Source organism: Pseudopodoces humilis, chromosome 14 (assembly GCF_049639895.1).
Source record: "Pseudopodoces humilis isolate 2021_Gansu_Grassland_sample_001 chromosome 14, ASM4963989v1, whole genome shotgun sequence".
Classification (NCBI taxonomy): domain Eukaryota; kingdom Metazoa; phylum Chordata; class Aves; order Passeriformes; family Paridae; genus Pseudopodoces; species Pseudopodoces humilis.
In genome coordinates, this window is record NC_142213.1 from 7,693,339 (window position 1) to 7,706,606 (window position 13,268).

Below are 13,268 nucleotides of genomic sequence, written 5' to 3' on the forward strand. Positions count from 1 at the left end.
CGGCACGGCACGGCTCCGCACGGCGCGGAGGGCGGTGGCGGCGGGGCCCGGGTGAGCCCGGCGGCGGGGCCATGCCGGAGCTGAGCCAGGTACCGCGGCGGAGAGCGGGCCCGAGGCGGGGGATGCGGGCACGGCCCGGCTCGGCTCGGGAAGCCGGTCCCGGGGAGGCGGCGGGGGTAGCGGGCGGCGGCGGGGGAGCCCGCCCGGGAGCTGCTCCGCTGCTGCGGGCTGGTCCCGGTGCTGGGAGCTGGCCTCGGGGAGCACCCACACGGGATGCCCCGTGTTCCTCCCCGGTGTGGTGGTGCCGGTAGCTGGTCCCGGGGCTGGGCGCAGTTCCCGGGGCTGCGTGCAGGTCTCGGGGCTGGGATTATCCACCCGGGATGCAGGGGGTGCTGAACAGCCCCGGGAGGATGTGCTGTCCCCTATCCGGGGTACAGGTCCGGGTTTTGGGTGCTGGCTGCCGGGAGCGTCCACCCGGGTTGCATTGGGTTCAGACCCAGGAGGTTGCGCTGGTCCGGAGCGCTGGCCCGGGCCCTGCGGTGCTGTCCCCAGGGAGGATGTGCTGGCCCCAGCCGCGGTGTGCTGCCCGGGGAGGATGTGCCCGCCCCGGGGAGGATGCTGGCCCTAGCAGAGCTATCGGGGCCGGGGCTGATGCAGCTACTCCCCTCCAGCCGTGTGCCCTGGGATCTTGAGGCCAGAGCCGGGGGACCAGGGTGGGAGGGCTGGCTGCGAGCGGCCCCGGTCCCTACCAGTGCCAATGTGCGTGTAAGGTCCCTCAGCAGCAGTGTGACACATGGCTGCGTGACACACGGCATCCATTGCATGGGTAGTGGCAGCCAGGATTTCACAAACAGCCTGGCGCGTCCCTGGGGACAGGGTAGAAAACTGTCACCGAGCAGGGGATGTCCCTTGCCTGCTTCTGTGTGGGGGGGGGGGAGGGCACTAACGCGGGCATTGGTGTGAGAGCTTTTCGGCGTCCCTGTCCCATTGTTCCAGGGTGTTTCCCTGGCTGAAGCACGGCTGCCGGAGTGGGATTGATACACGAGCCCGTATTTCAGGGCCTGGCGATTCAAGGGGTCCCCACATATGCTGGGGGCTTAAGTGCTGCTGGCGCAGGAGGAAGGGAAGGTTTTTCTCAGGCTCCAGCTTCAGAGTCAGAGCACTTAGTCCAAATAGTTTCCATAGAGTTAGGGCTTCCCATGCCAGCAGGAAAATACTGGGGGGGGGATGGACTTGGGCAGAGTGCAGGCTCAGACTGGAGGAAGGGCCACGTCCCCGCCTGCTGCCAACAGTCATAAAACATGTCTGGGGGAAACCAAATCACACCAAACCCCAAAACTTGCTGAGCCTCCCTCCAGGAAGACGTGTGGGCTTTGAGCTGGTGAAGGCAGTTTTGCTCTGCATTATCTCGGGCTCTCCTTTACCCAGCCCAGAGCAGCCGCCCCGGCCACATCGTGGCTAAGGCGGTGAGCGCCAACGGGAAGTTCTTCAACGCTTTGGGCTTGGTTTTCCTTTTCTTCCTTTTTCTCCCCCTTCTGTCAGAAGCAAAAACCGCGACCTCAGCGGGGAGGGCTGGGCTGGGGGGTGCCTTGCCCGCCGCCCCCGCCGCGGCGCGCCTGCCCGCCTGTCTGTCTGTCTGTCTGTCTGTCTGTCCCCATCTGGCAGCGACCGCGGCCCCGCTGCCGGTTGTGTGCGGCAGCTGCCTGTCAAAAGCGCTTCTCTCTCCTCCGAGGAGCTCATGGCGGTTCTTGGGAACGGCGGGGCGCGCTCCCCTCACCGCCCACGCCTCTCCGGCGCCGGAGGCAGGCAGGGAGAGCGGGCAGGGAGAGCCTCGGCAGCCGCATGCTGCGGGAACGCTTGAATTTTCGTGCCCAAACAAGCTCCAAACTGCCGCTTTTGGGGGAAAGGCTCCGATGGCACTGAGGGCTCGATGCTTTTGCTGCGGGCTCTCGGCACGCCGGATGCCGCCCCGTTTGGCACGTCGAGGTCCCGGCAGCTCGATGGCTTTCCTCTCCTCCCGTTGCATTTAATGTTTACACGTTTGCAAGCTGCTGATTGCTCTCCAGTGGCTTGGCCGGCTTCAGTGCTTCTTCGTGAGCCAGGATTTATCAGAGTCCGCCTGACCCCGAGGGGCTGCGATGTGATGGGAGAGGCTGGGAGCCTCCTCTCCCTGCCCTGCTGGGCTCCGCACTGGGCTCCGGGGTATCTCTTGGCTTCATGTCGCTCTTTGCCACTGGCATCTTCTAAAAGCTTTTTTTGGAAAGTGCAAGTGTATTTGGGTCCCAGCTCCAAGGCAAAGTTCCCAAAGATAGCCCCAGATGAGTGGTGAATGTATATAATTATATATATATATTTACACATGTGTGATGTATAGATTACTTTTTTTTTTTCTTACGAGATGGATAGTTCAGTGTTTGAACTCTAAAATAACACCCTCAACAGTTGCTCTTGGGAAACCAGAACAAGCTGCAGTCACTTTGCTCCGGGTGCCACCGTGTCCCCAGCAAAGGACTTTTGATCTGCAGCAGTAATTGGGCTAATTAGGAAGCTGCAAACGCTCCCCTTTCTCCCCAGGTGTCTGAGCAGAGCCCCAGCTAGTGGAAAGAAGTCAGGGGCTCTCACCAGTGGAACTGCTCTAATTTTACATTTAATGGGAGTTCTTTGCTGTAACTGGGCTGTGCTGGGATTGATGCCCTCCGGCCTCAGGAGCCTTTCGTAACTTCCCTGCAATGAAATCTCATAGGTGCAATTTCCCTAACGAGTTCAATGTCCTCTCAGTGCTGCCCGCAGGCGGAGCAAACCGGGGTGGCTTTATGGGGCCACCCGCAGCATGTGCTGAGGTTGCAGTTCTCACCTTGGGTTTTACCCGGGGGAGAGAGGGCGGCTGTGGGTACAGCACCCATCAACCAGCCCTCGAAAGCCAAAGAAGAACCTTTGGTTTTCTACTGCCTCCGATCCTCTCCAGGAAGACAGGAAAGTGCGGGGGGCCCCCGTGTCTCCTCTCGCCTTCTCCGGGCAAAGGGCCACAACCGGCGGCGGCGCCTCCTGGTGCAGCATCCGCCTGTCCTGCGCTCCTGCACATATTTTCCTGGTGAGGCATCAGGCATGAACCTAACGGGCCCAGGCTGGTAAAACCAGCGGCAGTGGTGGAGGGGAAGTGGTTCATTCCCAGCCGGAGGGGAGGCTCAGGGTGCTGCTGGCAGCTCACCGAGTGCTGGTGGTGAAAGGAGAGCAGGGGTCCTGCCCTTCCTAGGGAGCGTGTCTGCCTGCGGTATGGCCACATCTTCACAGGCAGCTGAGGCTGCAGGGAGACTGGTTCAGGGGTGTCTGTGGGATGCAGCCCTGCTGTAACAGGCAGGAGTGGGGACAGGGACCAGGCAGACCCAGCCTGCATCTGTGGGGGGATGAGACAGAAATACTGCCAGCAGTGAGGGGCTGGCTCCCCATGGGACCAGATGGTTTTGCTCAGGCAACTGGGGTGAGGACGGGAGAGAGGAGTAGGCAGTGTTGGGTGGCAAGCCCCAGGCTCTGCCTCCTCTGTTCTGCTGGGTTTGTTTGCCAAACTTGTCTGCTTGGTTGGACTCAGCTTGGTGGCACCCGGTGCGGTGCGGCGGTGCATGACCCAGAGTTCAGTGGTACCCAGCTGAATGGTACCTGAGCTGGTGGGATTTGATTTGGTGCAAACTGAGGCAGCTGATGCAAACTGGGGGTTCAGGGGTGGGTGCTTGGGGTGCAGAGCAGCTGGGCTGTCTCTGCCTCTCAGGCATTCAGGATCGGGGGGAGAATCCCACTCCCTTCCCTGCCTGTCCTGCCTGAAGGAGGGAGCTGCTGCTCCTGACACAAAAAGCTGAGTGTGACAAGGCCATGCTGTGAGCATGGCCTTGGGCTTATCAACACCCCTGGAGTACAGGGTCCCTTGTTCCCCATGGCAGCCTGGGGAGACCCAGAATGGCTGGCAGAGGGTGGGGGAAATGGCACTGTGGCACTGGAGAATGCTCAGGGACATCAGCCACACAGGCTGGTACATGTGGCTGGGTGGGCCCAATGGGAATGTGAGCTGCAGGGACGGGCATCTGCCTTGGCTTCTTCTGCCAGTGTGAATTTTGCGGGGGAGAGTGCCCACCCAGCATTGCCCCATTGAGCAGCACAGAGTGTTCAGGCTGGTGCAGTTCCCACTGTGATTGAGACGAGGGGCTTGGGATGCTGCTAGACCAGTCCCTGCAGGCCCATCTACCACAAGGATGGGAGTATTCCATTCTGTTTTCCCATTGCTGGCACTCCCCTGTGCCCCCAAATCCCATGAGAAATGGCCTCAGTGTGGCTGGCTCCATCCCAGCTCTGTGCTGGGGATTTGGCCTCCACGCTCTTTCCTGGCCCTATCCCAGCGCTGAGGGATGAGCCTGAAATAACCCCTCTGGAGGCCAGACACGAGGAAAGGCTGGAATTGCTGCCATTGGCAGTCAGGGGTGCGAGTAGGGTTTAAAACATGGGAAACCAAATTAACTTGGCTCCATTAGCTGATTGAGCTGGCTGATAAGAGTATGATTAATTAAAAGGGTGAAGAATAAGTTACCAGGTCCTTACTGCTGTCAGGATGTGGTGATGGCTTAACGCATGGCATTGGCTTCTTCTCTTAATACCTGGTGCTTGTCTGCTGCTGGCCATCAGTTCTTCATGGCATCACCCCACGGCAGGGAGGAACACCCTTGTGCCAGCACCAGGTCTGCTCCCTGCTCCCTCTCCCATCCAGCTTCCAGGGAGGAAAAAAAATTCAAGGGAAAAATATAATCCCTCTGGATTGCAGGAAAGGACCTTCTTAATTAACTGCACTTTTCTTGCCAAGCCTTGTTTTGGCTTTGGAAGCCCAGTGATGCAGAGGGACAGGCTATCGCCCCTTCATGCGCTGCCCCCGGCAGATTCCCGTGTGCTGTTCCGAGCTAACGCGAGCTGACGGCCCCACGGAAGCGAGCGGCTCCTCGGCACCCTGCCCGGGGGCTGCAACCTCTGGCAGCGCTTGGGCTGTGGGCAAAAAGAAATTGGAACGGTTTTATGATATTTTGTAGTAATCCCACTCACTGAAGCCGTGCCTGAAACAAGGACAGGTCACCACTCGCTGTTTCTGCCTGGCGTTGGAGGAGGTGGGAGAAGACTCAATTTAGATCTGCTCCTTCCTTGTTAAGGAAGCCCAACCCTAATTCTCAGGTTTTCCATCCATGGCAGAGATGCCAGTCCAGTCCAAGGGGGCCCTGTGTGCTTCCCCCTCATCCACCTGCAAGAGCCATGCACCGCTCTGGCCCCCAGTGAATGGTTTGGTGGTGGCAGGAGTGACATCCCTGCACAGGGATCATGGCATGAGTAGCACCTGGTCACCAGGGCGGCATTTCCCAAAGACTCCTGGGGGAATTTTCAGACCATTCATACCTGAGAAGAGCAGCAGCTAGGGAAGACAATGCTGCCACTGCTCCTCCACTTCCCTTCTCTCCCTGCCCCAAACATGATGACATCCCATCTCCCAGTGATGGCTCCTTCCTTTGCCCACCCTGCCATTTACTAGCATAGAAATTCATGCCAACAACTCCAGGATATCTTAGAAATGAGCAAACAAAGCCAACAAGACCTAAAGATGCAGAGCGGGGATGTATTGATGGTGTTTTGTCTGACAGAAAAGGGGCAGGCATCCTCCAGGCCCTGGGGTTGTCAGTTACACCACTCCAGCATTCATCCTGAAATGAAAGATTATATGATTGGAAAAAAACATCCACCTGTAAAAGCAGCAGAGCAATTTACCAGGACCTTTTAATAGCTTTGCTTCATTATCTCCTGCAATCAAAGAGAAACTTGTGTTTGATGAGTACATGGTCCTCAGGAGACAATTCAGGATCCTGGGGATGAATTTGGGAATGGAAGGGTATTTAATGGCATTGCTGAGTTACCAAGCTTGCACAGAAGAAATCCTGAAATCCCCGATTATTTTAAGAAGGAAACATCCAAATCTGGTGCAAAAAGCTCCTGCAAGTGGGGTTTTATTTGTGGAGGTGGGTTGGATTAGGATTGGGCAGGGAGGGCAGGGATATTGGTGGGATATGTTTGTATGTGTGGGTGCCCTGTCCCTGCTGGGGGCTGTAAGGACCAGTGCAGATGGAAATAGCTGCCAGCTCCTGCTAGGAAAATGATGACTCAAACCAGCCACTGGGATTTAAGGCTTCTTTTATCGCGCATGAGCTGGGCTGGAGGGGGGCTTTCCCCCCGCTGTGGTCAAGGGCAGCTCCAGGAGGCCCCAGGACGGGGCCGTACAAAATGTGCTCCAGATGGTGTCAGGGCTGGGATGCATCAGGCAGAACCAGGCTGGGCTGGGGAGCCGGAAAGGGATTTTCCCCTTTTCACTAGGAACAAAAATAACACAAGCACGTGATAGCTCATTTCCTTTAGCCTTTAAAAAGCCCCGTGGGATGGTAAGCAGCGGGAGCAGGGGAGAGGGATCAGCCCATCCTGCTTGGTGGCCCTGCCATATCATAGCTGAAAGAAGCCCCCAAATTGCCTTTTACCTATGAATCTTTCCAGCGTTTTGCATCTGGGGGGCGGGGAGAGGTGTTACAGCTTCTTACTGGCTTTATCCCAAACTCCCTAAACGCAAACCCTCTGTTTAACAACCACCCTGCTTTTTCTGCTGGCAGCAGCCCAAGGAACTGGTTGCAGTCACTGCTGGCCATGCGTGTGCCATGTAGGCGTGTTAAAATTCCCCGCCAGAGCCCAGGAAAACACTTGAACTGGGATGTGCCTTCGGTTTTTGGCTCTTTCCTTTAAAGACTGTTCCCACTTGAACAAATATTTGACAGGGGGTTAATGGTTTGACCAGGAGGTGTCCATGCCTGGCAGTGCAATGGGCGGGGGGAGCCTTTGGGGTCCATGTTCTCCTCCCATCCCAACAAGGAGGTTTTTGGGCGCTTAGCAGTCTGTTCCTGGAAAGCAAGCCAGCGTCTTCCAGAAGATGTTTTTTTCCTAAAGAAGGAGCATCCTGGTGCCTGCCAGCTCCTAATTACTGCTGCCGGCATCGGCACTGGCTTAATTGGGGCCAGCGCAGAGGTGATGCCTCTGCAGGGTTTTGCCTTGGGGTGGGGTCACCCCTCCCCAAAAAGGCCTGGAGAGGACCTCATGTCTTCAGACCCCTGGGATTCTGCATCCTGCCCCAACTCAGTAACTGGGTTAAAAGGGAATTTTCAGCTTTTTTTTTTTTTTTTTTTTCTTTTCCCCTTGATTTGACCAAGGAGCGCTGTCTGGCTTTGCCCGCCCCCCTGCTCGGGGGGCTTGGCCGCTCCTCCCGCCCCTCCCCGGGCGCAGGCGCCAGCACCTCTGCCCTGGCTATTTTTACCCGCCAGGATCACGAGCGAGCGAGTGACCTTCCCCAAGGGACGCTGCCACTCGGGGGGGACAGTCGCCAGCGTCCGTCCCCGGGGTGCCCGTCAGGCTGCGGAGCCGCTGTTTCCCGGCTGCCGCGGTGGCGGCGGCAGCCGGCGAGGAGGGTTTTGGAGGGGCTGCTTATGGCGTGATAAGAGAAGGAGAATTGAGCCTAGAGAAAGGAGCCGCTTGTTTGGCTCCGGAGGCGAGTTCATGGCTGAGCCTTTGTCTGGGAGGGCACAGTCCGGGAGCTGCTGCGAGTTCCCCAGGCTCGGAGAGCGATGCCGGCATCTCAGCTCCCTGCGCACCCTGCGCCTACTTGTCCCCTTCGGGGATGGCTCGTACCCTGCAGCCCCGTGCTTGGGACGGGCTGGGACGCATTTTGGAGCGTTCAGTGGGGAATAAAGTCCTCAGCCCCAGCACCCTCCTCCTGCTCGGCGCAGTCCCCGTCAGCTATCTGTATCGCCACCCCTTGACCCGCCGTCCCCTCCTTTCCGCTCCAGGCCGGTGTCGTGGTGGCCGTGTTCCCGAGCCAGCGGCTGAGGGCAGCGTGCCAGCGGATCAGCTAAACCCCGGGCACGATGAGCACCGTCGCAGCTGAGCGCCAGCCGGGGCCGGGACCTGGAGGAGCCGCCGGGGCGCGGTGCAGCGGCTGAGGCCGGTGCGCAGAGCTGTGCCGGACCCCTCCGCAGACGCTCCCTGCCTGGCACGTGGAGCCACCGGGGGCCCTCGCCGCGGCCGGACAACGCGGATGGAAAGCTGCAGCCCAGCAGGTAGGAGCCCGGTGCGGCGGGTCCCCCTCCCCACACCGCCACGGCAGGGAGTTACAATTCTCGTTCCTGCAGGGAGCCTCGCTGGCCGGCTGACGCCCTCCCGCGCCCTATGCCCGCGCCCTATGCCGGAGCGGGCGCCGTCCCCGGCTCAGCCACCCGACGACCATGAAGTGCTCGTTGCGCTTCTGCTTCCTCTCGACCGCCTTCCTGCTCGTCTTCGTCATGTCCCTCCTCTTCACCTATTCCCACCACAGCATCGCCTACCTGGACCCCGGCGGGCTGGGCGGCATCCACCGGGTGAAGCTGGTGCCCGGCTATGCCGGGATGCAGCGGCTCAGCAAAGGGGGGCCGTACCCCCGGGGCTGCTCCTGCCGCCGCTGCCCGGCCGAGGAGCCAGGGGCCACCGACTGGTTTGATGGGCGCTATGACGGCACCGTGTCCCCAGTGTGGACCAAGGAGAACATGGACCTACCGCCGGACGTCCAGAGGTGGTGGATGGTGAGCGCAGGGACGGGAGTGCCATGGTGTGCTCTGGCACGGGAGACACAGATTTCTCCTCCACCAAGGAGGGGGCGCTGGCTGATTCACCCCTGCCCCCCTTCCCTCCTTGCAGATGCTGCAGCCTCAGTTCAAGTCCCACAACACCCACGAGGTCCTGAGCAAGCTCTTCCAGATCGTGCCGGGCGAGGACCCCTACCGCTCCCGTGACCCACGCCGCTGCCGCCGCTGCGCCGTGGTTGGCAACTCAGGCAACCTACGCGGCTCTGGTTACGGAGCGGAAATCGACGCGCACGACTTTGTGATGCGGTGAGGGCCAGAGAGCACTGCCAGGGACCTGCCCACCCGGGCAGCACAGAGACACGGGGCGGTGCTGGCACCACCGGGTACAGGGATGAGCGGGAGTGAGTCCAGCCTTACCATCTCCCCTGGGTGGGAATCTGCTGTTTGGCAGCATTCAACAGCTTATAGGGATCACCCGTGTTGTCTGCAAGGCACAGGGCATTGGGAGGGTGGTGTCATCCTCCCTGCTCTCTTCCCAGGATGAACCAGGCCCCCACTGTGGGCTTTGAGGGCGATGTGGGTGGTCGGACCACACATCACTTCATGTATCCCGAGAGTGCCAAGAACCTGCCCGCCAACGTCAGCTTTGTGCTTGTGCCCTTCAAAACCCTGGACCTGCTCTGGATCGCCAGTGCCCTCTCCACCGGCCAGATCAGGTTGTAAGTACCCAGTGGGCACCGGCAGCACCAGGCTGATGGCTCACCTAACTCGAGGACAGATCCTCTGGGAGCAGTGGGGATTTATTTGTTACTCCCTCTGAGTCCCCTTTGGCAAGTCAGACTGGAGTTGGGGGCATGGGACTCCTAAGAACTCACCTGCCTCTGTGCTCTTTTCCCAGTACATATGCACCTGTGAAGCCTTTTCTGCGTGTGGACAAAGAAAAGGTACATGGAGTTCATCCCTATCACTGCTACGAGCACCTCCATGGCCATGGCCCCGTTACCTCATCACTCCCCAGGGTTCTCAGTGCTCCTTCACAGAGTGCTGATGCCAAAGGGGCTCCTGTGCTCACCCTGGTCTGTCCTTCCAGGTGCAGATCTACAATCCTGCCTTCTTCAAGTACATCCACGACCGCTGGACGGAACACCACGGGCGCTACCCCTCCACTGGCATGCTGGTGCTCTTCTTCGCCCTCCATGTCTGCGATGAGGTGGGTGATGTCTCCTTCAGCTCCTGGCTGGCATGGAGTGAGGTCCCAAACCTTGCAGGGTTAAGGAAGGAGGTGGATTCTTTGGGTCAAACTTCAGCTGTCACTCTGGTTGCCTGACACCACAGTGATGGGCATCCTTGAGAGTGGGAAGGCTGTGTAGATGGATGGGCACCTTTGAAAATCACCCCACCAGTGCAGGAGCTGCTAAGACAAGGGTGTCCCAGCCTGGTGGAGGGTTCTGGTTCATTCCCTCCCTTGCTACTGCAGGTGAACGTCTTTGGGTTTGGTGCTGACAGCCGGGGGAACTGGCACCACTACTGGGAGAACAACCGCTACGCCGGGGAGTTCAGGAAGACGGGGGTGCACGATGCTGACTTCGAGGCACACATCATCGACATGCTGGCCAAAACCAGCAAGATCGAGGTTTACCGGGGAAACTGAGGGCCGAGTCTCCAGCTCCCTGCTCCAGCAGGTCCTGCTGCCTGCAGGGGCAGAGGGTGAGGGTCTCCCTGATGGCCTCAGGCAATGAGCACGGATGGGCAGCACAGTTCCCCATTGCTGACAGAGCCACTGCGGTGGTATTTGGTGCCTCCAGCAGCCAATCAGGTTCAGAGCTAAAGGAGACTTTTTGCTTTTTTTTTTAATTATTATTAAGAAACCCAGCTGAGAAAGGATTTATAAACACAATCAGTGACTGACCAGGCGGCAGGGTTGGCCGCCTTGCATCTCTCTACAGTCAAACCAAATGCTGCTCTTTTTAAAACAAGACAACCCCCCCACCCCAAAGCTGCGTGACTTTGGGGAACCCCTCAAGCATTGTGTCCAGGTCAAGGGGGCTGAGGGAGCTGTGGTGGCTGCGCAGCCTCACCAGTGGAACCAGCTGCTTATTTTTTCCTTTATTTTGGTATTTTTGTTTTATGGCCCTGGGGCAGCCGATGTCGTCGTTTCTCCAGGGAAGGCTCCTGGCACAGATGCAGGTCTCAGCACATGGATCCATGGTGGGGAGCCAGAAGCTTCAGAAGCTGACCATGCTCTGCTGCAGGCTGGTGACTGTTGGCACAGCTGTGCAGGGAGATGAAGAGGAATCTCAGCTTTGGGGTGCAGCATCCCTGCTCTTCTACCCGAGGACTGGGGAAGGGTAGGACAGATTTCAGGAATGACTGTACAGGAGGCAGCTAAGAAACCTACACGAGCAGCAGCCTGGTCACTCTGACTGAGCTCTGCAAGCAGGTGTAGGATGCTCAAGGGGTTGTGGGATGCAGCAAGGTCAAGGAGACAGGATTTCCTTTGCTTTCAGGCTGGGAAAAAATAGACCAGAGATTAGTGGGTGAGTAAACTGTGCTTTTGCTTTTGTGTTGCTCTAAACAGCTCTGGTGAGAAGCTGAAATCCCAAAGTCTTTGCTCCATTTGCCAGGGTGGTGCTTGGTTTACACCAGTCTGGTACAGCTGGTGCCCTCAGGGTCCCCAGGCTGGACAGCCTATGACATGGGATGGGGAGATGCTGAAGGAAACTGCCTCCCCAGAGGTGTCATTAAAACCACTTTCTTTGGGTCAATCAGGTGGGTGTTTGTTTTTTTTAGGAGATGCTGGAAAGCTCAAGAAAAAGGCAGCCATGGAAGAAGTCCCCCAGAGAGGCACCCTCTGCCTGCACAGCCAGTGCTGAGGGTGGAGCAGGGGCTGTGGGGCAGTGCCCATCTGGGGAAGCTCTGCCCATGCTGCCTGATTGCAATAGTTAATTTGAGGAACAATCACTGTAGGGTTTTTTTGGGCTTGGAGATGTTTTTTTACCCTTTTGTATCTGGCTTTTCTGTAGCAGCCTCTTACCTGTTTCTCCACTTTGGTTTGGTTGCTTTTCAGGTCTTTTATTATTTTTGAGGTTTCCCTGCAATTGTGAAACACAAGGGTGTGGGTTGACCCCATGGAACAGGCAATTTAGCAGCCCCTGGACTGGGGAAATTCAGCTTTTCTGTCCGCAGGGATTTAAACTCCCGAGTTGTGTGGTGGGTTTTGGTCTGTAGAAGTGGAGCCACCCTGGTGCAGGCAGCCCCGAGCCCCAGGACACAGGCTGCTGCAAGCCCTGCTCTCCACCTTCTTGGGTGGTTTTTGCTGATTTTTTGTTTTGTGTTTTTTTTAACGGGGAAGAAAATTAAAAACCATGAGCAACAATGAGTGCCTTGACCATCTCCCATCGGCAACGCCAGGCTGTGCCCATGCTGGCAGCAGGGACGTGGCTGATGTATCTGGCAGTTGTACCCGCTTCCTTCCTCGCACCACACTGATCTTAGCTGGGAAGTGCTGCTGGGAGAAAGAGACACATCCAGGCCACTATGCTGGTGGCTAGAAAGGCCAAATCCAGTGTGATGAGGCTGGACCAGCTCCTGTTGCAGCTGAGCAAGGCCAGGCCTGACAATCACAGAGTGAGCAGAGACACCGGGTACCAAACCCAGGTACCAAACCCTCTGGCAGCACAGTACTGGCATCCAGTGTCAGGTGCGCTTGCGGCTCCTGGCTGCCCTGATAGGAATTTTTTTTGCTAACTTCCTCCCTCTACTCCTCTTTTCTCTGTTGTTTTAATTATTATTATTATATTATTATTTTTTATTTAAGCTGTCCCACTAGGACTCGCGACCATTCGTGTCTCCCTGGCAGGGCGGCCGCAGGCAGGCGCGTGCTGCACGGCCGGCGCACCACTGTACTGTACATAGAGGAGATGTAGGCACAGGCTACGGGCAGGGGGGCAGGCAGGGAGGAGGTGCCCGGGCTGGCCCACCTGGCAGAGGTTGTCTGCATCACACAGTACCTGATCCGAGCACCTCCTGCCCCACTGGGAGAGAGAGACCAGTGCTCTGACCTAGGGCTAGGAGCTGGCGGGCATCTTGGCCCGTAGCCTCTGTGTACATGGGTACTTCTGCACACAACTGTCTTAAACCAACTGGTTTTTTTTAAAGTCAATAAAAATCATGCATCAAATCTGCTTAGTGGTTTTCTTCTGACAACCCTGTCTACTGTAACTTTGCCTGCACCCAAACCTGGGCATCAGTGGGGTCAGGAGAGGAGGGAAAGGGAATGAGAGGGTTGCTGGGTCCAGGATGATGATCTGCTCTCCCTCCTCTCCCAGGCCAGGCACCAGCCTCCAGCTGTGGTTAATATCCCCTCACTGGGGCAGGAGCAGAGGCTGACCCCATGCCAGCCTGGGTGCCCAGCAGCAGAGTCCCAGCACAGCCCCTCTAGCTTGAGCCCATCAGTTGGTGACCCCACATCCATCTCCCAACCACCCTGGACCCCAAAACAGGCTCTGGTCCCACACAGCCTGTGTCCCTGAGCCCCACCACAGCACAGGGAATGACATGGATGAGCTGTTCAAGGACATAATTTTGAATGTGGATACA

At 57.9% G+C, this 13,268-nt stretch overlaps 1 protein-coding gene across 2 annotated transcripts; it reads left to right on the forward strand.

The window, feature by feature from the left end:
• Positions 1 to 5: 5 nt before the first annotated feature.
• Positions 6 to 11,434, forward strand: ST3GAL2 (ST3 beta-galactoside alpha-2,3-sialyltransferase 2). Of its 2 annotated transcripts, none has more exons than XM_005526300.3 (8): positions 6 to 89; positions 7,899 to 8,168; positions 8,241 to 8,666; positions 8,782 to 8,975; positions 9,209 to 9,388; positions 9,568 to 9,613; positions 9,760 to 9,879; positions 10,147 to 11,434. In XM_005526300.3, the coding sequence occupies exons 3-8, from the start codon at positions 8,334 to 8,336 to the stop codon at positions 10,318 to 10,320; spliced, it is 1,047 nt and encodes a 348-aa protein (XP_005526357.1). In that variant the 5' UTR covers positions 6 to 89; positions 7,899 to 8,168; positions 8,241 to 8,333; the 3' UTR covers positions 10,321 to 11,434. The 2 variants fall into 2 exon arrangements, with proteins under 2 accessions (XP_005526357.1, XP_014110936.1); XM_014255461.2 differs by lacking the exon at positions 6 to 89 and adding an exon at positions 2,868 to 3,091.
• Positions 11,435 to 13,268: the final 1,834 nt, after the last annotated feature.

Bases quoted from the DNA above. Each gene is read 5' to 3' on its own strand.
- ST3GAL2 (XM_005526300.3), top strand. From the start codon at position 8,334: ATGAAGTGCTCGTTGCGCTTCTGCTTCCTCTCGACCGCCTTCCTGCTC. The intron at 9,614-9,759 runs GTACATGGAGTT...CTGTCCTTCCAG, and splicing joins TGCGTGTGGACAAAGAAAAG to GTGCAGATCTACAATCCTGC. The intron at 9,880-10,146 runs GTGGGTGATGTC...TTGCTACTGCAG, and splicing joins CCCTCCATGTCTGCGATGAG to GTGAACGTCTTTGGGTTTGG.